The sequence below is a fragment of the Drosophila mojavensis genome, unplaced genomic scaffold (genome assembly GCF_018153725.1).
Source record: "Drosophila mojavensis isolate 15081-1352.22 unplaced genomic scaffold, ASM1815372v1 contig_36, whole genome shotgun sequence".
Taxonomy (NCBI): domain Eukaryota; kingdom Metazoa; phylum Arthropoda; class Insecta; order Diptera; family Drosophilidae; genus Drosophila; species Drosophila mojavensis.
In genome coordinates, this window is record NW_025318858.1 from 23,616,327 (window position 1) to 23,642,095 (window position 25,769).

The following is a 25,769-nucleotide window of genomic DNA, read 5'->3' on the forward strand; positions in this document are numbered from 1 at the left end:
CTGGCGTCTGTCTGCGTATGCAGCTGGAGTGCGTGAGCTGTTGAAGGGCTGCAGAGGAATAGCAGGCGGAGGCGGGAGCATAGCTTACCAGTTGCATAATTATGATTAAATTATTTTATTAAAAGCATTTCATGTCAAATATGCAATGCATGCGTTAATTGCTGCGTCAGTTTCTAATTGCATGCACACGTTAGTGGGACAAGTTCAAAGGATCCATTTGGGAGCATATGCTCAATGGGCGAAGCATGTGGACATTTTGTGCCATATGAATCAAATACTTCGGATTCTTTTTGCCGATTATTCGAGTATTTAGCAGACCATTAAAATAGATTTTTTGTTCAACAACTTTCAAGGCAGCAAAATCGGCAAAAGATTAAATCTAGTTGAATTCTGTTTATTTTAAGTGGAAGACTACAAGTGGTCAGGGAATCTAGTCAGCTTTGGTCGGGAATCGGTCAGTCTCATCTTGCTTCTAAATAGTTTTACAATTTATTATTTACATAGAAAAAGTTTGTGTAAACTTAAATAGTATTTGATATTATTATATTTGTATTAATAATAATAATACATATAAGAAATTTTACCTTATGCTTTGCTCGACTTTGATCGATCACTCGAAACAGAGCTATGAGCTATCGGAAAAACATGACAAGTAAGGTTTCAATGTAGTACAAGAGCTATGTGGTCACATAGACTGACGGGCATAGAGGATAAACGAGTAACTTTATATGAATTTTTACCATACCAAGATCATTATGCACCTTAGCATAAAGCAAAAAGGGTTCTAGCTGATAAAAAGATAAAAGTTGCTTGGATTTTGAATGCTGTTGATGGTCATTGATAATGTGGCTATGCTAGTTTATTGACTGACAAAAGTTAAATTTGGCAGATCTATAGGAACTTTTATAATATGATCTACTTATATAAATATATGTATTAATACAAATTAAACAAAACAAGAAAAATATAAATAGGGTTCATATCAATTGGTTGAAAAGTATGAACATCTATGCAATAGATTTTTGTTTCGATAAACAACTCTTCAAGAAATTAAAATCCTTAGCTGCTTGGCATATTTTTACAGATCGAAGCAAGCTTTGAAAATGAAGTCCTGAGCATATGTTGATATAGCTGGACTGCTTCAGTGAACAGAATAGGCTGTGCTCATTCCTCACAGAGAGCAGCGAGTGTAGATATTGTAAAAGTCTCATTTAGTTTTTGAGTCTCACAAAATTAACTCGTTTTTCTTTGTTCTGTTTTCTTCTGAATTTATATCTCTATATATATATATATATATATCAAAATATATATTTTTAAAAATCAAAATTACGAAGAAAAAAAACAACAGCACACGCCAACGTTAGTTATTTTCCGATATATACGTCTATGTATATATATAGGCCCAATTCAGTACGTACGTGCGTGTGAGTGTGTGTGTATGTGAGCGTGTATATTCGTGTTTTCGAAATTCGAAATTGAGACCAGCTTTTGTGCGGACGCGTGCGATCGAGTTGACAACAATTTTGCAGTAGCAATCCAATCGGAAGTCGTCGTCGCCATCAGAGCAGCCAATATGAGCATCCAGGAGAAGGACAAGAGCATCATTTGCCACAAGTGCAACGAGACAATCACCAAGCGCGTGATCACCGCATTGGGCAAGACATGGCATCCGGAGCATTTCCTGTGCCGTCACTGCGACAAGCAGATCGAGGACGCCACATTCAATATTCAGGATGGTGAGCCCGTGTGCAGCGATTGCTTTGTCGAGCGCTATACGAGCACCTGTGCCGCCTGCAAGAAGCCCATCCTGGAGCGGACCATATGCGCGATGGGCGAGAATTGGCACGAGTGCTGCTTTGTGTGCGACGGCGCTTGCAAGAAACCGTTATCGAATCGTCCATTCTACGAGCGCGACGGCAAGGCCTACTGCAAGCAGGACTACGAGGACATGTTTGCGGTGCGCTGCGCCAAGTGCGAGAAGCCGATCACAGACAGCGCCATTGTGGCCATGAATGCCAAATGGCATCGTGATTGCTTCCGCTGCAACCGCTGCGAGAACCCAATCACCTCACAGACCTTCACCATCGATGGAGACAAGCCCGTTTGCCCCGCCTGCACCTGCTAGGATGGTAGCGAAATGCCACAGACACAGACATTCCACCGAGAATATATCGTACAGTACCCTGGACCCTATCGGAACTGATTAACCAACCAACCACACAATCAACATTTATCCACAACTATCTACATCTATCTACCCTTATCTACTTACATATACATAGGCAAGAAACGGAAAAGAAAAATCACAAATAATCGAAACAAAAAACACTTAGCAAAATAGACCAGACAAAAAAAAAAAATTAAGATACGGACGAAAATTATGCATTTATGAATATTACCGATCCATTGGAATTTCATACATTTATAGTTTTAAGCGTTAGTGCATCATCGACTATTAGAATTATAAATGTTACTTGAATCGAAACCGAAGGACACGACCGAGGAGATAACGACCCCGGCCAAGATCACAATTGGTCATATCCGCAGTGTCTTCGTTTTATTTTCAAAAAAAAAAAGCTTTGTACAAATTACTCATTATGGATAAATTACTTCCATTCATGGACAAAATTCCAAAAAAAAAAAAAAACAAAAAACAAAATATCGGATCCTAAATTGTAAATAAATTGAATATAAAAAAAAAAAAAAAAACCGACATATTTATTTTACTTTAGTTTAAACAAATTAAAAGCAGGTGAGAGCGTTGCAGACGGGAATCACCGGCAGCAGAACACTCATTTACGGTTCAAACACGGCTGATCCGTTTTTCGATTTGCCGCGCCCCCAATTAATATATAAATTAGTTGTGCAAGTTTATAAAAGATGTCAAATAGGATGATCTGGCCCACGCTCGGTAGGCGTTGATATATATATCTGCCATATCTTGATTTTAAGGATATAGGAATTTTTATTGACACTTACCACCCAGCATACCCTACTTAGATATACGATAATAAACGTTGCTGTTATAGTCTTCGCTCATTCATAAAGATAAGCCCAGTGAGTAATCAGAATCCAAGCGCTACCAGTGCTTTCACTTAAATATATGTACATACATATGTTTAGCAAATAAACAGATCCGAATCCAAAACATGTAAACAATACATAGATAAGAGCAGCCCTCGCTCAATGAACTCTATTTACCTATGGGTCGTAGTAGCATGAGATGAGAGATGCAGTAGATGAGATCATGTTTCAGCACGGCTGAGAGTGAGAGCGAGAACTGAAATATATGAAATACGTATATATAATAATCAGCATGAGATTATCTCATGAATATCTGCCAATATATGGGCTATCAGTGCGAGATTGGGCTAAAGATTACCCCGTTGATAAGCAAAAGTGCAGCAGCAGCGGCAGCAACAGGGCGAGCCAGAGGCAGGCTGCAGCAAGGGTGGAAATTGACGCACGCACACTTAGATAAACGCACACCCTCACCCTCACGCGTACACACATACACGCGTACAGGGAGTGCACGATGACAGCCGAGGACAAAGTCAACGACGAAAAGTTTTGTTGTTGCTGTTGGATTTTGTGGGTTTGCGGCTTTTCAGTTGCCTCGCAGCTGGTTTCAGTTTCATTGGTAAAACGTAGCGCATGGCAAGCGGTTCCATGTCAGCTCAGCGCGCTTGTTAACTTGGCCAAAATCCAAGCTTTTCCGTCTTCAAATAGCTCACTAATTAATTCACAAAAAAAAAGTAAAATAAAAACAAGAAAAATAAAAAAGACTGTGCATAAATATTGCAATAACTATAAAGGAGTTTTTTCCGCAGCTGCAAGTCATAAATTTAAGCTTTTCGCCAAAAAAAAAAAAAATACAAAATAAAAAAACGTATTTATTGCATATCTGTGGATATTTGTCATTGATAAGAAGTACAAGCACGTTTTTATGCTAAAAATCACAAAAAAAGCAAAAAAAAATAAAATAAAATAAATAATTTACATAAAGATCTGTTAAATACTGAGAAAAATTAATATTTCAAAGTTGGGTTGTTCGAATGCTTACAAAATGCCAGGAAGATGTAATAAATAAATAAAAAATAAAATAAATAAATAAATGAAAGAAAATAAAAGAAAATGTTTCGCCTGAAGGCGAAAAACATTCAACTAAATAAATAAAAAATAAATAAAATAAAATAAATAAATATATAAAAAAATTCAAAAAACCTAATAAATAAATATACAAATCAGCTAAACTTAACAATGACTTTTTTAAATTGTGTGTGTGTTTTTTTGTTTTAAATAATAATTTAATTAAAAGTTATAAAATTTAAGAAGATCTTAGAACACTTCAGTCGTCCATGATATAGAAAATATAGGAACAAAATCTAAGCAAAATTACATCTTATTTATCTGATGTTTTTATGGGCTTTTAAGACATATATATAGTACTTGTATTTTATCAGCTAGACATTTACGTTCATGTCTAAGTTTACAATATGGGCATAAAATCTTTTTATATACCCATTGCCACAGCCTATAAACAATACGAGTGAATGCAGAAAGTGACGTGATCCATCCAATAAATCATATTATTATTCAAATAATACTATCGTCTAGATTTTGGGTATTCTCTAGTCAGTCATTTTCTTTGTAACTGAAGCAAATTAATCAGATTTGAATGTCTCTAGCGAATTAAGTGGCTTTTAGTTAATATTAATCAGATTTGATCGTAATTATAGACAGTGGACTTGACCTACTGATTTTGGCGTAATAAATAAAAATACAAATTTTAGATTAAGTGTAAAAGTAATTTAAATTTTATTTACAAAATTTCTCTCTGTAAACAAGCAATTGCATTAAAAAATATAAATCAGCAGCGATAATTTATCAACTTATCTCATTAGTTGCTATTCGCGTGTTTTGCAAAGAGCTTTTCAGTACTATAATTAAATCTTGAGTGACACTTGATTAATGACTCTATCTCAGCTAATTTGCATATTACAATATTTGCATCTATTTGCAAATTCGTATTACAAATCGTTTTAAAGTGCTCCAATGTCAACGTTTCTAGAAATAAATTCTATATGGGTTCTACTTATTCAGTTAACTGTATAACATTGCAAACAAATAGTTAACTAATGAGTATATGTTTGAACACAAATATCACGCATACGCCACCGCAGCCATCTACAAAAATATTTTGAATGCCCAAACCCTTCTTCCTGGAAGTAGCAAAAAAAAAAAAAAAAAACAAAAACAAAAAAAAAAAAAACCAAATGCTGTTTTGTTCTGGCCCGATGAGATATTCTGTAAATGTTCATATACCGAGAAGTATTATGGGAAATGTGAATAAGAATTTATATAAGAATAGGTTATATTATTTGTAAAAAATTACAATAATTACCAATATTTAATTATATTTGGTAATTATGGTAACTTTTTTATAAATACAAAAAAAAAAAAAAAAAAAAAAACTGAAAACATAAATGTATTAAAATAAATAATTAAAAATATTACTATTAATATTTTAAATTGTGTTTAAAAATATATACGTATTTTTAAGGACGTATTGAAAATTATTAAAATATATTATGAATTTTTATACAGGTAAAAAAAAGACTATTTAAAATCATTTTCGATTTTTTTTTTTTTTTTTTTTTTTTTTTTACTTATAAATTTAATGGCTTAATTAAAAAAAAAAAAAAAAAAAAAATATATATATATATATATATATATATAGAGAGAGAGATAGTTTATTCTAGATATAGTCATTAACTTATATGTAATAATTCTATTGGTAGATTGGATTAACTGTAAACAAAACTAATTATTGCTTATAATACATATTACCACATTCAAAAGAAATATATATACTTACATATGTATTTGTTAGTTTTGCAGCTTGAGGAGTCAGATATACCATCTAGATATTCAAATGTGTACATACAGATAGTCTACATACCAAATACTGTTAACATATCTCTCAAAGATCCTCCTTCAAATAGACACAAACAGCTTTAAAAATGTATTCAACTCTTTAGCTAAGTTTTGAGTACAGGGTATTTTAATAGCCCCTTAAAGATTTTAAGCTACCGTCAAGATTCTCAATACTTCGAAAGCCCAACAAACATTTTTTTATTTTTTTTTTTGTGTTTGGTAAATGCGACAAGTCGGCGAATTGGCTGCGATAGAAGCAACAGCAATGGCTACGGCAACGGCAACGGCAACGGCAACGACAACGAGAAGCGCTTCTGAGAAGTCTGAAGCTCATTCGAGTTGAAACAGTTGTACTTTGTCTTTGGCCAGCGACGCGTCGGTTGTTGGTTGTCTGCGGATTGTTTGCCGCTTGTCGGATGAACGTTTCACGTTTATGGCGCTGCCTTATTCGGACGCAACAGGACGCACCTTAAAATATACATAAATGTATATGTATGTATAGGCGTGTATGTATATAAATCGCGTCGCGTTGTCTAACCTTTAATTGGAGAAAAAAACTAAAAAAAAAAAAAAACTGGCAGCTGCCAATTGGCAGGCAGTTGGAGTCGGCGTTGAAGTCCACTCAGAAATTGGCAAGTGCTTGGAGCTCGGAAGCCGGCTTTGTGTCAGTTGTTTGGGTGCTCACTGTGTCAAATGTGTTGAACCTTAAAGTGGCTGCAGCTCAAGTGCTTAGCACAGACGCAGTCACTCAGTCAGTCACTCAGTCAGTCTGTCTGTCAGGCAGTCTGTCAGCTTTTCAGTCTGTCCATGTTGCTTATCATATTGTTTGACTTTGAGCCTCTTTTGAATTATGTTTTGCTATCTGCACAGTGCCCCTACCCCGTCTCTGTTTTATCACACCTGCTTTGAATAGCCTCAAAGCACTTCCCCAACTCTAAAAGTATTTTTTATAAATTAAAAAATTCACTTCAATGTAAACTCGTGAGCTGCACATCCCGTTCGAAATTGAAGCAACAAGAATTCGTTACTTTTTAAGCTGTCCAAAAAAATTATCTTTAAAGTCGAATCAACAGTTTTGTGCACGATTAATTTAATAGGAACTGCGAAGTGCCGAAGCTTGAATACTCTTGTCCAGATTTGCTGGGGGTGTGATGGACTGTAAAGTTATTTTAGAATTGTTTAATGTAATCTAGTCTCGATGTCTGTGACAGTCTTAAATTATAACTGGCCGATCTGACTTAATATGATATATACATACTAAATTTATTCGAAATAGTCATATATACCAATTTTAGTGCAGCTGGCTTCTGTTCAAGCTGAGTTCTTATAGGGGTAAATTGTTGTACATATTGCAAAAAGTACTCCATTTACCGTCCGACATTACATAACTACGCCACAAGGCTCTCTTGAAGCGTATACAAATTATTTTCAATTTAAAGATCAATTAAATGTGCCAAAAGTGTATTTGTTCAGTGAGTTGGCAAAATTGATCGACCTGTGTGTAGCAGGGGCTTGGCCAGACTTGCCACAAACTTAAGGCGCAGAACACACTCCATATAAAATCGATTTGCCAAAAATAGCTGGAATTCATTTATAATAATACCAAAAATACAAAGAAATTAATCTAACAATTTTTTAATGCACAAAATGTATAAAAATAAACCTATGCAAAGCCCAAAATTCCTTTTTTTTTTTTTTTTTTTGTTTCTTTGAATTGCAATAATCAGAAATTGTAGACAAAGTGCGTCGAGTATTACGGAACTTTGTTGTGGCATTTGTGCTATGATAAATATAATTGAAGACCAGGCGCCAGCTTAGCAAGGGGAGACGATCGCGGAGTGCGGGCACTACGACTCGTGGGTGCTGCTATCAATAGAAATAAAAATTAATAACAAAATTGTCAAGGCGAGCTGTGTAACCCTTTAAAGATATAGTTAAATATTTTCATATGCTGCAAATTGCTGGGAAGAGAGGTATATATGTACATACTCTTAAAATGAAAAAAAAAAAAAAACAAAAAAAACAAAAGAAAATGATAAAAAAATAATAATAATCATAATAATAATAATAATAGGAAAATTAAAATATTGAAAAATGTTGTGTTCTATAAATGATTGCAGAGTGTTTCTTAGTCGAGCAGCCGTCGGAGTTTCTTTTCCTATATGAGTTTGCAAATCAAGTTGAAATTGACATGATTTACATACTTTTTAATAGGGTTAATTTAGGTTAAGTAGCCTGCATTAAATTAAGTATATGTTAACTTAGAATTGAGCACTTCAAATGAAATTTTCTAGAGCAAAGGGTAAACAAAAAGATTAGGGTAACTTAGGTTAGGATACCATCGGTTAGGCTAGGGTAAATTAAAGTTATGTTTGACTGTTGGGTTTTGTTGACATTTTCGTTTTATCGCGCCGTTTTCATTGTTGTCTCTTTTTTATACCCTGAACCCATTTTCAATGGGAAATCAGGGTATAATGGTTTTGTTGAAATGTATGTAACAGGGAGAAGGAGGCGTGGCAGACCCCACAAAGTATATATATTCTTGATCAGGGTGACGAGCTGAGTTGATTTGGCCCTGTCCGTCTGTCTGTCCGTCTGTCCGTCTGTCCGTCTGTCCGTATGTATGAACGCGTCGATTTCAGAAGATATAAGAGCTAGAGACTTCAAATTTTTTTTAAAATGTCCGTAATTACAGCGCGCATATCAAGTTTATCATTAAAAATCGATAACTCATCTCGATCTTTTTTATCGATAAAAAACCTTATCGAAACCCAGTTATAAAATTATATCTTCTACACCTTTATTGCTAGAGACTCCAAATTTTTAATGTATGCCTATATGCAATTTATACAATTTCGGTTTTTGTTAAAATTTACCCCCCACCTCTAAATTCTCCCCCTCACCCTCACTTTTGTAAAAAGCGTATTTCAAATACTAGAGACTTGTGCTTTGGCAATTACATGCATATTCATATTATAATCATAATCTAAAAGTTTCATGAAGATCGTACGTCCATAAAAAAAGTTATTAAACAATTAAGTTCTCATAGTAAGCGCACACTGCAGCCCATGCGTGTTTATGCGTGGTTGCTTGTGTGTGTATGTGTTTTTGTATGTGTGTGTGTATGTGTGTGTGTATGCGTTTGTGTATGTATGCGTGTGTGTGTGTATGTGTGTCTGTATGCGTGTGTGTGTATGTATGCCTGTGTTTGCGTACGTGTGTGTGTGTGTGCGTGTTTCTTGTGTAAGCTGAAAGTCGCGAAAAAGTATTGAAATATCTATTGCTCCAAGGGTTCAGGGGATCTCGTAGTCGAGCAGTCTCGACTAGAGCTTTCTTACTTGTTTTGCACAGTAATTGATAAATGTGTATTTTATCAGTTGATGATCAAAAGTAATTAAATGAGTGGAACGTGAAAGAAAGAACACCAACACACACACAAACACAATGTGAAAAGTGCGTAAAATGTGCGCGAGACGAAGATAATTGTCCAGAGAGAATTAACAGTAATAATTATAAAACTGAGCAAACAATTTGCCAAGTGGCTAAATAAATACCAAAAACGCCGAACCACCAGACGAAGCGGAATTTCAAACATAAATAGCAAAAACAACAACAACAACAAATCGACGCAGATAAAAACAAAGAAGCGTCGCGTCGCAGCAGAACGTTTCTGTGCAGCGCTGCGCGAAGGTAAGCAGCGCAGCAGCAGCGGCAGCAGAAGCAGCAGCCGATAAAAATGGCGTTCAAGTGCAGCAGAGCCAAGTGCTGCACCGTTATTCTGGCGGCCATTGTTGTGCTAAGACTGCATATCTGTTTGGGTAAGTGCGATAGAGACAGCGCATGCGGAGCAATCCATTGTGTTTGCTGTTTCTCTAGTAATTGGAATACAAATGTTTGCACGCGTCATGCAAATGTCAACAATTAAATATAAATATTTAATAGATAAGCGACTTGTGAAAGAGCGACGACAGCAGACGACAATTTTACAGTTACAAATTGTACAGCTGTTAATTGTAAGAGAGTGGGCGGGAGAGTGAGGGAGGCTGTGATAAAAGCATTTGTCACGAAATTGTAAAGCACTGCAGATGGGTGGATGAGGGGAAACGAGAATGTAATAAAATCAAAATAAAGAGAGAGAGAGAGAGACAGAGAGAAAAAGAGATAGAGATAGTAAGAATGAGAGAGCTAGAGAAAGAGAGCGCAAGAGATCCGCAAAGTTCGTGTTACTGCTGGCAGGCAACGAGACGAAAAGGGAATGGAATGAAATTGAAAACATCTAAGATTCATACCTATAACATAGAGACAAATATACCTGGATAATAAAAAGGGAGAGAGGTAGCAGATTAAGATTGTGGCAGATTAGGCAAAGGGCGGGAAAAAGAAAAGAGACACAGATAGAGAGATGAAGGGAAAAGAAGGGGAGGTGAGTGAGAGACAGTGAGAAAGAGGAATGGAAACAGAGTGCAATAAATATTTAGTAAGTGACAGAGAGAGAGAGAGAGAGAGAGAGAGAGAGAGAGAGAGCGGGAGAGCGAGAGAGAGTGAGAGAGAGTCAAAAAGGCGAATAATAAAATGTTCCTCAAATTTGGAGCACAAGCCTATGTAAACCAGGATAATAAGTACAAAGAGAAAGAAATAGAGAGAGAGAGTGAGTCTAAGAAAAATAAGGAATAGAAAATATAATTATAGTCTCCAATCGATAGCAGCAATATAATCTGATAAGATATTATATCATTATATTCCCAAAGCAGCCAAAAAAAGAATAATCTAATAAGCCGATTATCATAATATCCAAGCCAATTGAGCAATTGCTACATCTAATGCATAATGCTCTTTTCCATCGTAATAGTGATTCAACTCATCAGCAATGCAATCAATGATATTATATTATCACGCCCACACGCACGTCCAAGTGCAGCGATCATAAAAGGCAAATTACTCAAATTAGCTGGGGGAGCAAATCAAATCTCACGCAGCGTGGGAATGTCATTATAGATGCAAAGAGAGAGAGAGAGAGAGAGAGACAAAATTACTTGCCAAGTGCAGGTAACTGGGTTGCAGCTCACTCGGTTGCTATGCCTAATCATATGCTCAAAGGTACCGCACTTCATTTCATTTTGATGGGCTGTCCAGGTGCCTAACAGGTGTGAGCTTCCAATTTGACGCTACGGACAGCTTTGACACACTATTAGTAAGCGATATTCTGAGCATACCTGGGCGCTGCAGTCCAGCTGCCAAGGGAGTGCGCGTGTGTGTGTGTGTGGTTGTGTGTGTTTAACGAACACACCCAAAATTATTTCAACACACATATACATATGGACATATCATATTTTGTACCTCTGGGGGTTAGACCAGCCGGTAGCGTCAGCAGCTGACCTCAGCTCTGAGTTCGCAGTTCCTCAGTCCGCTCGCCCTCGCCCTCTCAGATCTACATCGGCCGCGAGTTTATCTCTCTGCACATACTACAATATATTGACTCGCAGTTGGCTTCTATTTGCACTTGGGCCAAGTTGAACGCACTGCGTGTGCCTCTCGCCTCGCTCCTCAGCCCCGTCCATTCGCCAGGTCAAAAGGTGTCGAAATGCCCAACAGCTGCTGGCCGAAACTTGACTGCATATATAGCTATGGGAGTGCGACAGAGAGAGGGAGAGGGAGAGGGAGAGAAAAAACTGAATTTATGCGAAATCAATTAAGTCAATAGGTGTGTGTTTGCTGTAAGGCCCCCTACTCTGCACCTACTCTCCTTCACCTCCTCCGCCTCCTCCTTCTGCTCCTCTCTTCAATCGTTTAGCTTCGTTTACAGTGCTCACAGCTTTTCGCATTTAAGTGGCCGTGGACGCTTGGCACTTGACACTTGGCTCGGCATCTGCCCCACCATTTAAGCGCATGGCACTTCAGTTACCTCAGCTACCAGCTCTTCCAGCTCCGCACGCCTCACTCCGCTTCACCTCAGTTGCTAGCGCAATCACACGGCTTTGATTAAATTGTTATAATTGTTTAATATTTTGTTGTTGTCTTGCGTCTTGTATTTGCCATCGGAGCTGCGCTCGTGATTTTGAGCATTACACGAGCTGTAGATCTATTGATATTAAAGTACAGTGTTTGACTAAAAATATGATGAATTTCAATTATTATTTAAATAATTATTATTTAAATAATCGTATAAAGCTTGTGGTACAAATTTACTTTGAATTTTAAGAATATATTATTGGCTGCCACGTATTTTAGTGAAACCCTCAGAATTCATTTGAGTCTCAAACTTTTTATTGATTAATAATATATTCTTTTATTTTGTGCTCATAGTAATTTAATATTGCATTTTTATTTATAATATTTGTACATATTATAATACTCGTGTATACCTAATGGAACTTAGCTTCCATATTTTTGTGTGCAACTCTCTATAGCCTTCTAGCTGGCATTATAGCTTGTGCTTGTAATATCTATAATCTACAATATATTTGACTACCAATAGTAAAACGTATTTTTGAAATATTATTTTATAATCATAATGAATATTTTGCAATGAAAATATGTTGAATTATTTCACCTAGTTTCCACACTCTACCCTGGAATTCTCTGGCATTAATATAGAAGCTTTCCCACTTCGCATGCAATATTCCAATTTTTCCAGTATAAGATTTTCGTTTATAATAAATGTACATATATTCGTAGCTCAGGCTTTCATGCACGATCTCACCCAGATTCCATGCCTAGCTTCCCGGCTGACATCGGAGTTCACTCACGTAACCCCTTCGCTGTGCAAAATGTTTGAATTATAATCAGCGAATCAAACCCGAAACACTTCAAGCTGAGGCAAGCCGAGCCAACTCAAGGTCTATTTCTCTCCAACACATTGCCCGGTCATAAATTCTTGTTGAGATTGTCAAAAAGAATAAAAATTGAGCACAATTATGAGATCTGTAGTCTGTCGCACCCAGATACGCCCCATAACGAATGCATTAACGTAGTCTAGCGGCAGACAAGATTTTCAGCTGCTTTTATTAGTTTCCTCCAAGATTTCCATAAAGCGTTGCATTCAGTCTGCAATTGCTCCTGGGCTGAATATCAATGCTCGCATGAGCAGCTACAGCGCCTGTCAGCTGAATAGTGACACCTTGAACTTCATACTTCATATTTAACTAATTGCTCGCAGTATGAGAGACACGATTTTAACTAATTGTAGGCTCCATTAATTAGTCGAAATTACAATGACAACAACAACTACCAGGCGGAGTCGCTTGACTTTGACAAATGTGCTCGACTCTTTGCTGACAGTTGACAATTAGTGAGCGGGCGGGCCATCGATCACCTTTGTTTTTGTAGGCCAGGAGCAATGTGCTCCTAATCGAAGCGTCAGCTGCGTTAGCATGTGTGAATAGTTATTCGTGCCACGCATACGAAAGGCTGAATACTGAATACTGAATACTGAAATATTGAATCAAATGAATAGACAACGTCTTTCAAGTTCATTTGCATTTGTCGCATAGTCGATGCCGATGTTTGTGTTTGTGTTCATGGGTTTCGCCTCTTTTATCTGCTGAGGGGTTCTGTTGGCGTTCTCAATAAGAAGCACTTCAAAGCGAAGTAGCTGTGGAAGTGCGACAAGTGCGACTTTGTCGCGATAAGCAGATCAATTAAGTTCTTATGCCCATTAGAAGTGCTTCGTTAGAAGGGGTATATACGAATACGATTGAGAATAGAAAGTTGTAAATAATTTTAAAAAATATATATTAAAATTAAAAAATATTTAAAATAACATCATTAAATCAGATCACTTCATAAACGCTTAAGATACATATGTAAATAAACAATAATATCAAACATGTGAAACGCCAAACAAACATTTTTCGGCGTTTCAGTCTTTGGCATTATAGATATATACAGATATACAATTGAGTCCCTATGATTCGATTTACACAGAAATTCAAACTATCGACAATTATCGAGAAAGAAGTCGTTCGATTTATCGCGATTTCGATTTAGTGTGGTACAAATTATCGAAACTCGACTGTACTATATACTTGATGCCCACAATAACAAATTATTGATTCAATATTCCATATAATCCTAATATGGATTAAAATTATTATATACGAATATTATATTACAAAGATATTGAAATGTTTCCTTGGGTTACCCATGTATGTATATTTGTTTTCGATATCGTTGTACTATATATATGCGAAATTACAGATTATATAGTATAGTTAATTTGCAAAATAGCAACTTAGAGTCCTCACTTTCTAGTCTAACCGTGTCTACAGCCTCAAGTGAAACATGCTTTAATAATCGATTATAGTCTGCACGGTCTGCTGGCTTCTTATACGATTTGAGCCATCGGACAGACGAGGGCAAACCAGCAGCGACAATTCAGGAAACAAGCGAAGCAATCGGACGACACACCCGCTCCACAAATATCAGAGGTTATCATAAGAACAGATGGATTCGTAAGTGTGCGCAGACAAAACGAAACGAATTTCATAATGTGGCAACAACTAAAGCCAAGAAGAAGACAATAAGCCAGCCAAAAGAAGCCAAATCCAGAGACAAAGCCAAAGCCAAAGCCAAAGGCGGCAACAGCAAATGCCAAGCTAAACAGAAGCTGAAAAGAAACTGTTGCAGGGGTCGTATGAGTAATGAAGCAAAGATAAAGCGAGAGCAGGCTGACAAAAGGTGAATGACTTGAAGATATCCTGTAATGAGTGCTAGCTGAAGGTAGAACTAATGAAACTATTTAATTTGTCAGTTGATAATAAAAGTTTATATCTTATAATACAATTTTAGTTTAACGAGCATACCCTGCCACACTCATTTAAGAGGTATGCGAGCACAATGCTAGGGAAAAACATTTGACACACACGGAGAGAAAAACACAACTGAGACAAAGATAAAGTTTTCATTACGCAGACATAAAACCAAAGAGAGAGAGAGAGAGAGAGAGAGAGAGAGAGGGCGAAAAAATACGAGGAAATGAAAATAAAAACTAATGTTCGGATGCTGTGTGGAAATTTTTGCGAGCAAATGACTCACGGCTGAAAAGGGACAACGCATCCTGGGTGCAGACAGGGTGGGGAGCTGCAGGCGCGCACTGTAAACAGCGAAAATATAATGAGTGAGAGGGTGGAGATGGGGCAGGCAAACAAGCGAACGACCTAATTCGATGCAAAGTCAATTAATTTGAGCAGATTAATTAGTTAAGTCGAAACTAGTTGACATCGCCGTGCCGCACCTCAATTACAATTTTTAGTCTCCTGTTACCCGGAACACCGCTGCCAACCGCCCCCCTCCCCACCCATTTGACAGCCGACTAAACGTTTACCCATTCCGGCCAAGTTCAGGTACGAGCCGTAATGGCCAACTGTGACATTTGTTGACTCCGGCTGTCATTAGCGTGTCCAATCCGACTCGTTCGTCCGCCCGCTCCAAAGCCTGCGTCTGTTATCTGCCCTTAGTTGAGTTTTTAATGCGCCATTCGCTGCTTTTAATTGTCCTTCTAATACATAGATAGTCCTGCTTGGCCCGACGTCTTCTGTCGCCTGGCCACCACCATTTAATGGCTGTTGACTTTTGCCCTAAGGTCTGTGACACCTCCCCAGGGTTTGATTGCGAGATTCCTTTTTTATTCCTTTTATACCCAAGCAAATTTTAAGTTGCTTTTTGTGGATTAAAGACGGAATACCTGCTTGGAATTTGAATACTAGGGTGATTACTCTTTGGATTACTGGGAATCAGTTGAGCCGCGTCTCAAAGGAGCTATTCGTATTTGAGTGGTTTGGCATTATAATTACTTAACTTAAGTGCATTGACATGGGATTAAGATATTATATCATGATTTTTTAGAATTTAGCAAATATTTTAGTTATTTATTTTTGGCAGTTTTAGCAGTTATGTCCATTTATCACACGCTCTAGTAGCTCATTAATTAACATTCAAGATGCGCGAAACCTTTCTAATTTCTTGTTTGTCATGCATAAATTATTGAACACATTCGCTGTGCTACCCAGCTCAAACTTTGGCCGAATTACTTTCCATAACTGGCAGAGACATAAGCGATGCTAACCATAAACAAACCATTTCGAGGGCATTGCAAACAAAGACATTGCTGCTAATTGGATGTTTCAAATGCTCGCTAACTAAATACCTGTCATAATTATGAGCACATACCCATTATTAGCTGTTGCGGTGCGGACAAGGGAATACCCTGGAAAAAATTCAAAATAATTTTATGAGTTGAAGAATGAAGAAAGTATAATAGAATCAAGAAAGAAAGTAAAAGAGATGAACTGAAAGATAACTAAAAATTGATCTACTTCTCTCTATGTTTTTCTTTTCTTTCTATGCTTCCCCTTTTCTTCCTGATCATCTATAGGGCATATTTAGTGTGTATATAGTGTTTATCCCATTGTAAGCCCCACACACTCTCTGCTGTGGCACCACTCAAACCAATGCGAAATAAAGCTATGCAGCTACCACATAGGAAATCCACTAAATATATAATCATGCTCTCGCACCCTGGTAAACCCGCAGAGTTCCCACATAGGGCTGTCGTTTACCATGTATATGAGTGTGATAAATTATGAACGTATTCATTACAATTGCTCTGGCGCTGAGGCATGCGAAATATGCTGATGAAATATGTAGATGCGTCGCGTGTGTTATGTTGGAGCAGCGACAACTCACAGACAGGCATTTCTAATGACATTCTAAGGGGCAAGGGGGCGCCCTGACGCCATTCACTATTTTTTTGTATACGTGTCCTTGGCGCTCTTTAAAAAGGGCAAACAAAACAAAATTAATTCAGCCAGCATTTATTCTTTTTTTAGTGAAATGGTGAGTGGAGTAAAGGAAATCGAATTATGTGCGAAAGTAGTGGAGCGTGGAGAGTGGAGAGGAGTGTCTATTTGTGTGTGTTGACATAATACCAAATGCTGAGCATAAGATGGCGCCAGTGCGGGGACATGGCAAAGTGCTTGGTGCTGGACTCAGAGTAACCAAAGGAGCTGCAAATAGATATATTACGTACTTAAGAGTTTGATATTTATTGAGAAAAGGGAATTTTTAAAAGGAGGTTACAAACCAAAATTTTTGGAGGAGGGGGAGAGAGTGTAAGAAAATCTCATAGATTTTATTAATTTATCACACTTCTCACTTCATTTACAGTTCCCATTTCACGCCCCTTACGAGCACCCCTTGCCCGTTCACCCTTCACATGAGTACCTTCCATCCCCCCACGAATTGCTCCAAATTATATTTGAACTAAACCTTTGTTACCAATTAGGCATTGCATTGTATTTTTCCGCTAGCCAAATTATAGAGTTTTTTGTTCATCTATAAAATTTGTTTGTTTATCTTCTGTGGCTGTTATCATAAAATCAATACGCGATGACGCTGACACTAGCCACGAGCTGAGGGGAGGGGCTGGGCGAGTTTGTTGTGTGGGTACGCTTCGATAAACCATATGCTAATAACTAATATCTGTGTATTATATTTATTTATGGCTTGTATTGGAGTTGAGCGTATGCAAGCACACGACCAAACAATAATATCAACAACAGCAACAACAACAACAACAACAACAACAGCAATAGAAATAGCAACAGCAAAGCGCGTCATTAGCAAGCTAAATCTTATCAAATTACGCATACGCCGTGTTGTGCGGAATGGGGTTGTTGGGTTAGATTTTTTTTAAAGCCTTGCTCTGCCTTCTGCTGCATTTGGCTCCACTCAAATTGAGGTCAAAGCGAGCTTATTAAACTACATTCATAATTTTTATGAGTCTGCTGATGAGCATAATGGGTAAATACTCGAAATCTCTTGATGGGTTTCCCAATGGGGTGAGCCCAACGCAAATAAAGCGGGGGTTGCACTTGATGAGTGTTAGGGAAGGGGGAGCTGTGGCTGTGGCTGTGGCTATGGCGGAGCGACCCTTAGTTAAATACCACTTATGGACGACACACTCTGAGCACAATTCATTTGTTTGGCCCAATCACTGCGAGAAATGTTCTGCACTAGAGAAATGAAAGTGAAATGGGAATAGAACTTGGATTTCATTGAGGGAAAGCAAGACTTCCTGAGTGCAAATAAATTGATTTAAATATATTTATAATATGAGCAAATGAACCTATTTACACTCAGAAAAAGAACTGACTAAAAATGAAAGTAAAATTTATATAGAAATGAACTTGAGCCATTTATGACTATTCGAGAAATTTTGTTTTATTTCATTTCATATAGATTAATTTATGCTCACAATATTCAATCGATAAACAATAATTTTTTTTTGGTATATAATATTAACAAATAGATATACGCCCTCGCATTTTCTCTGAGTGCATTCAATCAGCAGATTTCTTATAATATTTGTCTCCATTTCTTTTCTTTCATTGCCTTTTTCTCAGCCCTCGATGTTTATTTTCCCACCACTTCCGTGAAATTCAAGCTGCCCATCAATGAGGAGTCGGAGAGCATCTTCTCGAAGATACCCTTGGCACAGTTTCAAGTGCTGCGCCTGGACAACAATCAGCCGGCGACGGACTATATCTACAATCTGGAGCAGAATCCGCTGCTGCGACTCAACGCCAGCTCCGGCGAGGTTTTCATGCGCAGCGACTATCAAATGGTCAATGGCAGTGTGAAATATGTGCTGACCGCCTTTCCGCGCAGCCAGGTGGAGCATGCAGTCATGGAGCGGCCGGAGGAGCTGCTGCAGCAAGTGCCTCACCTCACGCTGGAGCTGCAGCCGCAAAGCCTGATTGACTACTGTGCCGAGCTGGAGCACATTTGCTTCTGGACGAGCGCCGATTATGCCATTGCCGAGACGAGCCGCAGCAGCAGCAGCAGCCGCAGCCGTAGCTTTGAGCCCGTGCTGATTGGCGCCCTGAACTCGAGAGCTGCCAAATATCTGTGCCCCAATCGCGCTGTGGAGTATGCCCTGACAGCGGGCAACTCCCACTTTGTCCTCAAACAGAATCGCTTGTACAGTCGCCAGCCGCTCGACCACGATGAGCTGAACGGGTTGCAGGCGCGAGCCGGCCAGCTGCTGGCCACGGTGGGCTGCACGGTGAGGCTAACCGGCCGGGAGCAGCGACAGTTCTGGCGCAGCTACAATATAACGCTGCTGGATCGCAACGACAATGGGCCGCAGCTGCAGGAGCGCCAGCCACACTTTAACTTCCACGTGAAGCAGCCCTACTTTAAGGCGGTGAGTGCCAAGACGCGAGCCAGACAAAGCGTCTGGACGCTGTCTGCTCTGGGGTGCTGTGGGTGCGGGCTTTATTGAATTCGCGCTTGATAAACGAACCCGAGACACGCAAACCCAAACTCGAACCACCCCGGCTGCCCCATTATTTGGCCATTACGAAGTCTGGGGCCACACTTCCGTGGCTCATCATTAAAAACGCGTAACATTTCACCAACTTTTATGATTGGCGCATGAAGTTAAAGCGAGTTCGCAAACTCGCCCCAACTGCCAGGAGTTGTTGGCCCCCCAGTAAAACTCTGTGTTTCAAATTATGTTGTCATGTTGCAGCCAAGCCTATTCCCGAGTTGCCTCAAAAACTATGTCATTTACGTAGTTGTTAGTTAGTTGCAAGTAATTGCTCGCCACATCCTCAGCCACAAGTGCTGCATTAACTAAATATATAAAACGAGAAACGAAACACGAGCAACGAGTCACTAAAATTGAGGCCATTATTCCTATAGCACTAGGAAAGTGGCCCCAGTTGGGTGTGCCTTTGATGGGCATTTGAAGTAATTGTCGAAATTGTTGACAGGTGTTTGGAATGCTGCATCGAACTGTTTGGGGCTCAAGTTGTGTTCTCATTTATTTATTTACTTTTTTTCTTGAATATTTTTTATAATAATCATATATTGCTAGAGAGAAAAACAGAGAGAGAGAGACAGAGAGACAGAGAGAGAGGGAGAGAGAGGGAGAGAGAGAGAGAGGGGGAAAGAGAGACAGATTGGGAGAGAGAGAGAGAGAACAGAGAGAGGGAGAAAGACGGAGAGAGAGAAAGAAATAGGACCTACAGAAATAGATATCGATAGCGAGAGATACAAACAAAGAGGGACCTAGGGAGGGATAGAGATAAAAGCTCAGAGATCGAGAGAGAGAGAGAGAGATAAATAGAGAGAGAGAGATAAATAGAGATAGAGAGATAAATAGAGATAGAGATATATAAAACATGGGCAAAGACACAATGAGTGATAAAAACTGAATATGAGAGGTGAGACGGTAATGATTGAAAGAACGAGACAGAGTGATATATATACCTACAGATTTATTGAGAGACAGAGAGATTGAGAGATAGAGCAGAAGATGACATTTTCATACAGATAGGGAGTTTCAAAGGACGAAAACGTTTACATAGATGTGTAGAGTTCAATTTTTCAAAGCTCCCAACTTTGAGCTGAACTAGACATACATATTTTCAGAAAATACCTTTTAATTTGGTATTGCTTGTACTGCTACTGCTTTTAATCTCCCTAGACCCTACCCTAAGCAAAATATTCCAGACCCATTTTGATCTAGCACCCAAGCCTCTGTTGCTACTTTACTTCCCTACACTTAAGCAGGTTACCTATGCAGCCACTAGGGAGCCATTTCCAGTTCCTAGCAAAGCCGCAGCTAATGTCAGCTCCCCTATGTGTTAACTGCGCCACCGCCCCCGAGACCCCCGCCGCTTGGCACCAATTGCTGACCTTGTGCACAGTAACGAAATAAAATGCTAATGAAGCTGACCGAGCGCCCAGCTCCTTGGAGAGCAGAGTGCGCACAATTTGTGGCGGAGGTCACTGGGAGTGGTCCACGTAGCATTTAATTATCGCTGGTCAGTTAATGCGAATGCTAATGAAGCTAAGGCCACCTTGCTTCTCCGTTCTTCAATTGCAGGCTGAGCCGGTGGGCGAGAAAATCATCTACTTGGACAAGGACACGTTGGCGGCCAATGCACATCTCAACTATGCCATACTCAATGACAAGCTGGAGCTCATAAAGCCGGATTGCCACGCCTACGAGGCGGATCACACGGGCAGGCCGCACACCATCATCAGTTGTCGTAAGTGTCGTAGGACTAGGGAGAATGAGAATGATATATGAATGAATGATTTTGTCATATTCCCAGATATGAGATATATATATATATGTATTTATAAGATTATGATAGTTAAACGAAAAAAAAATAATTCGTAGGTTTAACGAGTTTATTATAGAAATGAAACCCACATTATTTAAGTATAAAAAAAAATTAAATAAATAAATAAAATTAAATAAAATAAATAAAAATAGAATTTCTGATAATCTATATTCTGCAGTTTATACTAAATAGTTATATATTTCGGAAGTTCTAATCAGTATATATTAAAGTTTTAACTTCTGTAAGTAACTTGATTAAGTTAAGGAACTATTTTTTTTTTTTTTTTTTTTTTTTTGACTATAATAATAATTAAATATGTCTTGCACTACAATAGGCAAATATTTAATCTCATATAATAAATGTGTATACAATAGTAATAATAGTTTTCCCAAAAAACTTTTTATATCTGATTATATTTGCCTTCTAGCAATTTATAGATACTACAAAGTCATTTTGGCAAGGTTCTTAAATTTTCTCATATGTATATATACATATATAATATATTATATTATATTCAGTATATTAAATCACAGAGATCACAATTTCACCGATTAATTTCTAACTGAAACCCACTTGATTCTCCTTCCTGCAGAGCTGCGCTTTGCTCGCGACGGAGTGCTGCGCCAGGAGCCGTACTGCATCGATTTGCAGGCCCGGGACTTGACCATCCAGGCGCGCAATGTGACGAACACGGCGACGGCGCACATCTGCCTGCACGTGGACATCAACCGGCTGCACGCGAGCGATCAGGAGCCACCGCAGGCCTTGCCCTTGCGTGTGCGTCAGCAGCGGATCTTTGACAGCGCCGGCGATGTAATGCACACGGACTCGGGTCGACATCGTCGCCTGAGCATTGACTATGAGAAGGATGTGTTTGTGCATAGGGCAGCCGCCGCCTTCTATCGTGTGGCGCAACCGGATGGCTTTGTGGAGCTGCATCGCATGCGTGGCTGGCGTTTCACCTTGGCTGAGGATCGCAGCGGCGCCTTTGGACTGACAGAAGTGGCTGGCATAGTGTATGTGAAGGACGCCCTGGCGCTGGAGCATGCGCCGGAGACGGTTTACTTTTTGAATGTCACCTGGCAGGACGCCGAGAAGCAGTCGCATGCGTTTGTCATTAACGTGCACCTGGTGGAGGGCAGACCGGAGAATGCCAATTGCGAGCTGAGGTTGAAGTCGCGTTCACAGACCTGCGCCCAGGTCAAGTACCGGACGCAGTGCGTCAAATTCTGCGGCCTGGCCACCAATGGGGGGCCGTGTGTCTGGCGCGGCTCCAGCTCGGCATTATTTGGACGCAACTACGGCTCTTGCGTGCCGGATGCACGCTACTGTCCGGATCATGTGTGCGATGCACTTGAGGACCTCAATCCACACGCCTGTCCGCAGGACTGCACGCCGGCATCCCGCATTGTGGGTCCGCATACCAGCAATGAGAATGGCCGTGGCATACTGAGTGGCTCGGGCACCTGCCTCTGCGAGGACAACGGCAAATGCAGCTGTGCTCCGCTGCCCGACGAGGAAGAAGCGAAGGCGCGTCGCCAGCGCAAGCGAAAGAATGAAACGGAAGTGGAACAGGTCAGCATGGCGCCCGCGGCGAGTGGAGCCCAGCAGCCCGATCCGGATGCTGTCCTGGCACTGGGCGTGCTCCATCTGGCGGGCATGGAGTGCAATCGCTTTTGCCTGCTGCTGGTCGTCAGCTGCCCGCTGATCTTTGTGCTGCTGCTGCTCTGCCTGCTCTTCTCGCAGCGCAAGCTCTGGCAGCGACGCATCGGCAAACAGTCCACCACGCCGGCCACCAAGGTAGCCCTGCCGTCCAGCCTGGAGGGTCTGGGTGGCGAAGGGGATTTGCCGCTGATGCCACTGCAGACGGGCTTCAAGTTCGAGAGCGGCGATGCCAAATGGGAATTTCCGCGGGATCAACTGCGATTGGATACGGTCCTGGGCGAGGGTGAATTTGGACAGGTGCTCAAAGGATATGCCACAGAGATCGCGGGGCTGCCAGGCGTCACCACCGTCGCCGTCAAGATGCTCAAAAAGGGCGCCAATTCGGTGGAGTACATGGCCCTGCTCTCTGAATTCCAGCTGCTGCAGGAGGTCTCCCATCCGAATGTCATCAAGCTGCTGGGCGCCTGCACCCAATCCTCCGAGGCACCGCTGCTCATTATCGAATACGCCCGCTATGGCTCGCTGCGAAGCTACCTGCGCCTGAGCAGGAAGATCGAGTGCGCCGGCGTCGACTTCAGCGACGGCGTTGAGCCCGTCAATGTGAAGATGATGCTCACCTTTGCCTGGCAAATATGCAAGGGCATGAGCTATCTAACGGAACTGAAGGTGTGTGCAATTTTAGATCAGTTAGATGTAGATTGGGTGGGAGAAGAAATTTGCCTATTGTATATGATGATGTTTTTTCTTGAGATACGGGTTTATGATTAGACAGCTAGTTCTATTGGGATTACCAAAGCAAAAGGTAAGATGTACATCAGTGTGTAGATAAAAAGTTGGGGTGGTATACTATATAGTATATACATAAGGTAGATACCTGAGAAGGCTTTGCGAGGCTACAATATGTTATCATTCTCCCTCATTTCATTCATATTTCTGACATTAACATCTATGCAAATCTATCATAGTCTGCTCCCCATGCTTGAGGATCAGCCAAAGACAACCCAGAGACGATACAGCCTATAAGGATGCTAGGCACATTAGAAGCTAATATATTAATAAGTCTTCAACATCGAACTTTATATGACTTTATATATGCAAACAGCATATCATATATACGTAGATTTAATACCCTGAGTCCCTTTCCCTTCCAGCTGGTTCATCGCGATTTGGCTGCACGCAATGTGCTGCTTGCCGATGGCAAAATCTGCAAGATCTCTGATTTCGGATTGACGCGCGATGTCTACGAGGATGATGCCTATTTGAAGCGATCCAGAGATCGCGTGCCCGTCAAGGTGAGCTGAGCGGGAGAGCTGTTCCCATGCATATGCCTAATTGCCGCTCTCTTTGCAGTGGATGGCGCCCGAGTCTCTGGCGGATCATGTGTACACGAGTAAGTCCGATGTCTGGGCATTTGGTGTGCTCTGCTGGGAGCTGATCACATTGGGCGCCTCGCCGTATCCAGGCATAGCGCCCCAGAATTTGTGGTCTCTGCTCAAGACGGGCTATCGCATGGAGCGTCCGGAGAACTGCTCCGAGGCGGTTTACTCCGTGGTGCGCACCTGCTGGGCGGATGAGCCCAATGCACGGCCTTCCTTCAAGTACTTGGCCGCCGAGTTCGAGAAGCTGCTGGGCAACAATGCCAAGTACATTGAGCTGGAGACGAATGCCGTATCCAATCCGCTGTACTGCAGCGATGAGGCGGCTTTAATGCCCAGCGAGGGGCTTGTCGAACAGCTCGGCGAGCCGGAATCGTTGCAGCATCTCTGGTCGCCGCCCAAGATCAACAGCTACGACCACGAGCTGAACAACAGTCGGGACGAGTCGGTTACAGAATTTGCGTCCGCAGCGGCCGTAGTTCCGCCCGGATACGATCTGCCACGCCCATTGATCGAGGCCCGGACCACTGAGCAGGTGTTGCGCTACGAGAACGATCTACGCTTTCCGCTCAACATACGCAAGTCCAGCTGTGCGCCCAGCTACAGCAACATGACCTCAAATGGAGGTGCTGCTGCTGCTTCCTGCCTGCCCGACTATGCGGTGCCCGTGAAGCGTGGACGCTCCTACATGGACATGACCAATAATACGCTAATACCCGATAATCTCGATAATTGCGACTTTGAGAAGCATCTCTCCAAGACCATCTCATTTCGTTTCTCCAGTCTACTAAATCTCAAAGACCCCGAAACACCGCAGCCACATGCTGAGGATGCGGTCTAAAAGGGGCTTTCCTCAGTATTTCGACAATTTTTGTTTTTGTTATTATTATACTTGTTTTTAATTATTTGTAGATGCGCCTGATTTTTTAGTTCAAATTGTTTGTTAATTAGTTTTAAACCTATGTATCATATATTTAGCTTTATAGTATTGCCCAAAAATTTAACTCGAATACTCTGTTGCATTTAGAGTGTGAAAGAGACTCTGAAACTGAAGGGAAGTACTTAAGACATGATACCCCTCCATCTTCATCCATTGAGATATATATTTCATGATTTCTAATAGAAAGCTCAACATAAATTCCTATGTATTATTTCTTGATATGACTCGATTGAGCTATATATTTCATAATTTCTAAATAGGAAATTCAACATAAATTTCTTTATATTATTTCTTCATCTCCTTCACTTAGAATATCTTTTAAGCTTCAATCTGCAATTTACCAACTTCATAAACATTTACTTTTTATTTATCATTCTTTCTAACAAATTCCTTTTTGCTTCAGAGTCTAGCTCGCTTCAGTACTAAGTTTTTAAACTTCATAATTCAACTTACAGCACTATTACAACACTATTCTCCAATATCTTCGACAATCTTGAATCGAAATATTTATAAAACCTAACCTGCTAAACTTATGCCAATACTTTTAAGAGCTCTAGTTGCCTTTCAAAGAAAATTTGAATTTAAATGCTATCCATAGGCCTTAGATCTAAATATACCTATAAATATATACATATAATCTATTCTCGATTGCAGCAAATTAATGCGCTTCTTGTCACAAATATGAAACATACGAAACATGAATTAACTTTGAGC

The 25,769-nt window shown here is 40.1% G+C and overlaps 2 protein-coding genes across 7 annotated transcripts; both read left to right on the top strand.

Moving 5' to 3' along the window:
* Positions 1–1,169: 1,169 nt before the first annotated feature.
* LOC6577631 (transforming growth factor beta-1-induced transcript 1 protein) lies at positions 1,170–2,434 on the top strand. The gene has a single exon (XM_002003546.4). The coding sequence runs from the start codon at positions 1,574–1,576 to the stop codon at positions 2,123–2,125; it is 552 nt and encodes a 183-aa protein (XP_002003582.1). The 5' UTR covers positions 1,170–1,573; the 3' UTR covers positions 2,126–2,434.
* Positions 2,435–3,611: 1,177 nt separating this feature from the next.
* Positions 3,612–25,119, top strand: LOC6577632. 6 transcript variants are annotated; one of them, XM_044008865.1, is made up of 7 exons: positions 3,612–3,755; positions 9,289–9,755; positions 18,339–19,141; positions 20,831–20,996; positions 21,667–23,405; positions 23,891–24,031; positions 24,090–25,119. In XM_044008865.1, exons 2-7 carry the CDS (start codon positions 9,674–9,676, stop codon positions 24,954–24,956), a joined length of 3,798 nt encoding a protein of 1,265 aa, XP_043864800.1. In that variant the 5' UTR covers positions 3,612–3,755; positions 9,289–9,673; the 3' UTR covers positions 24,957–25,119. The 6 variants fall into 6 exon arrangements, with proteins under 6 accessions (XP_043864800.1, XP_032584972.1, XP_002003583.1 ...); XM_032729081.2 differs by having other exon boundaries at positions 9,315–9,755; XM_002003547.4 differs by lacking the exon at positions 3,612–3,755 and adding an exon at positions 5,781–6,443.
* Positions 25,120–25,769: the final 650 nt, after the last annotated feature.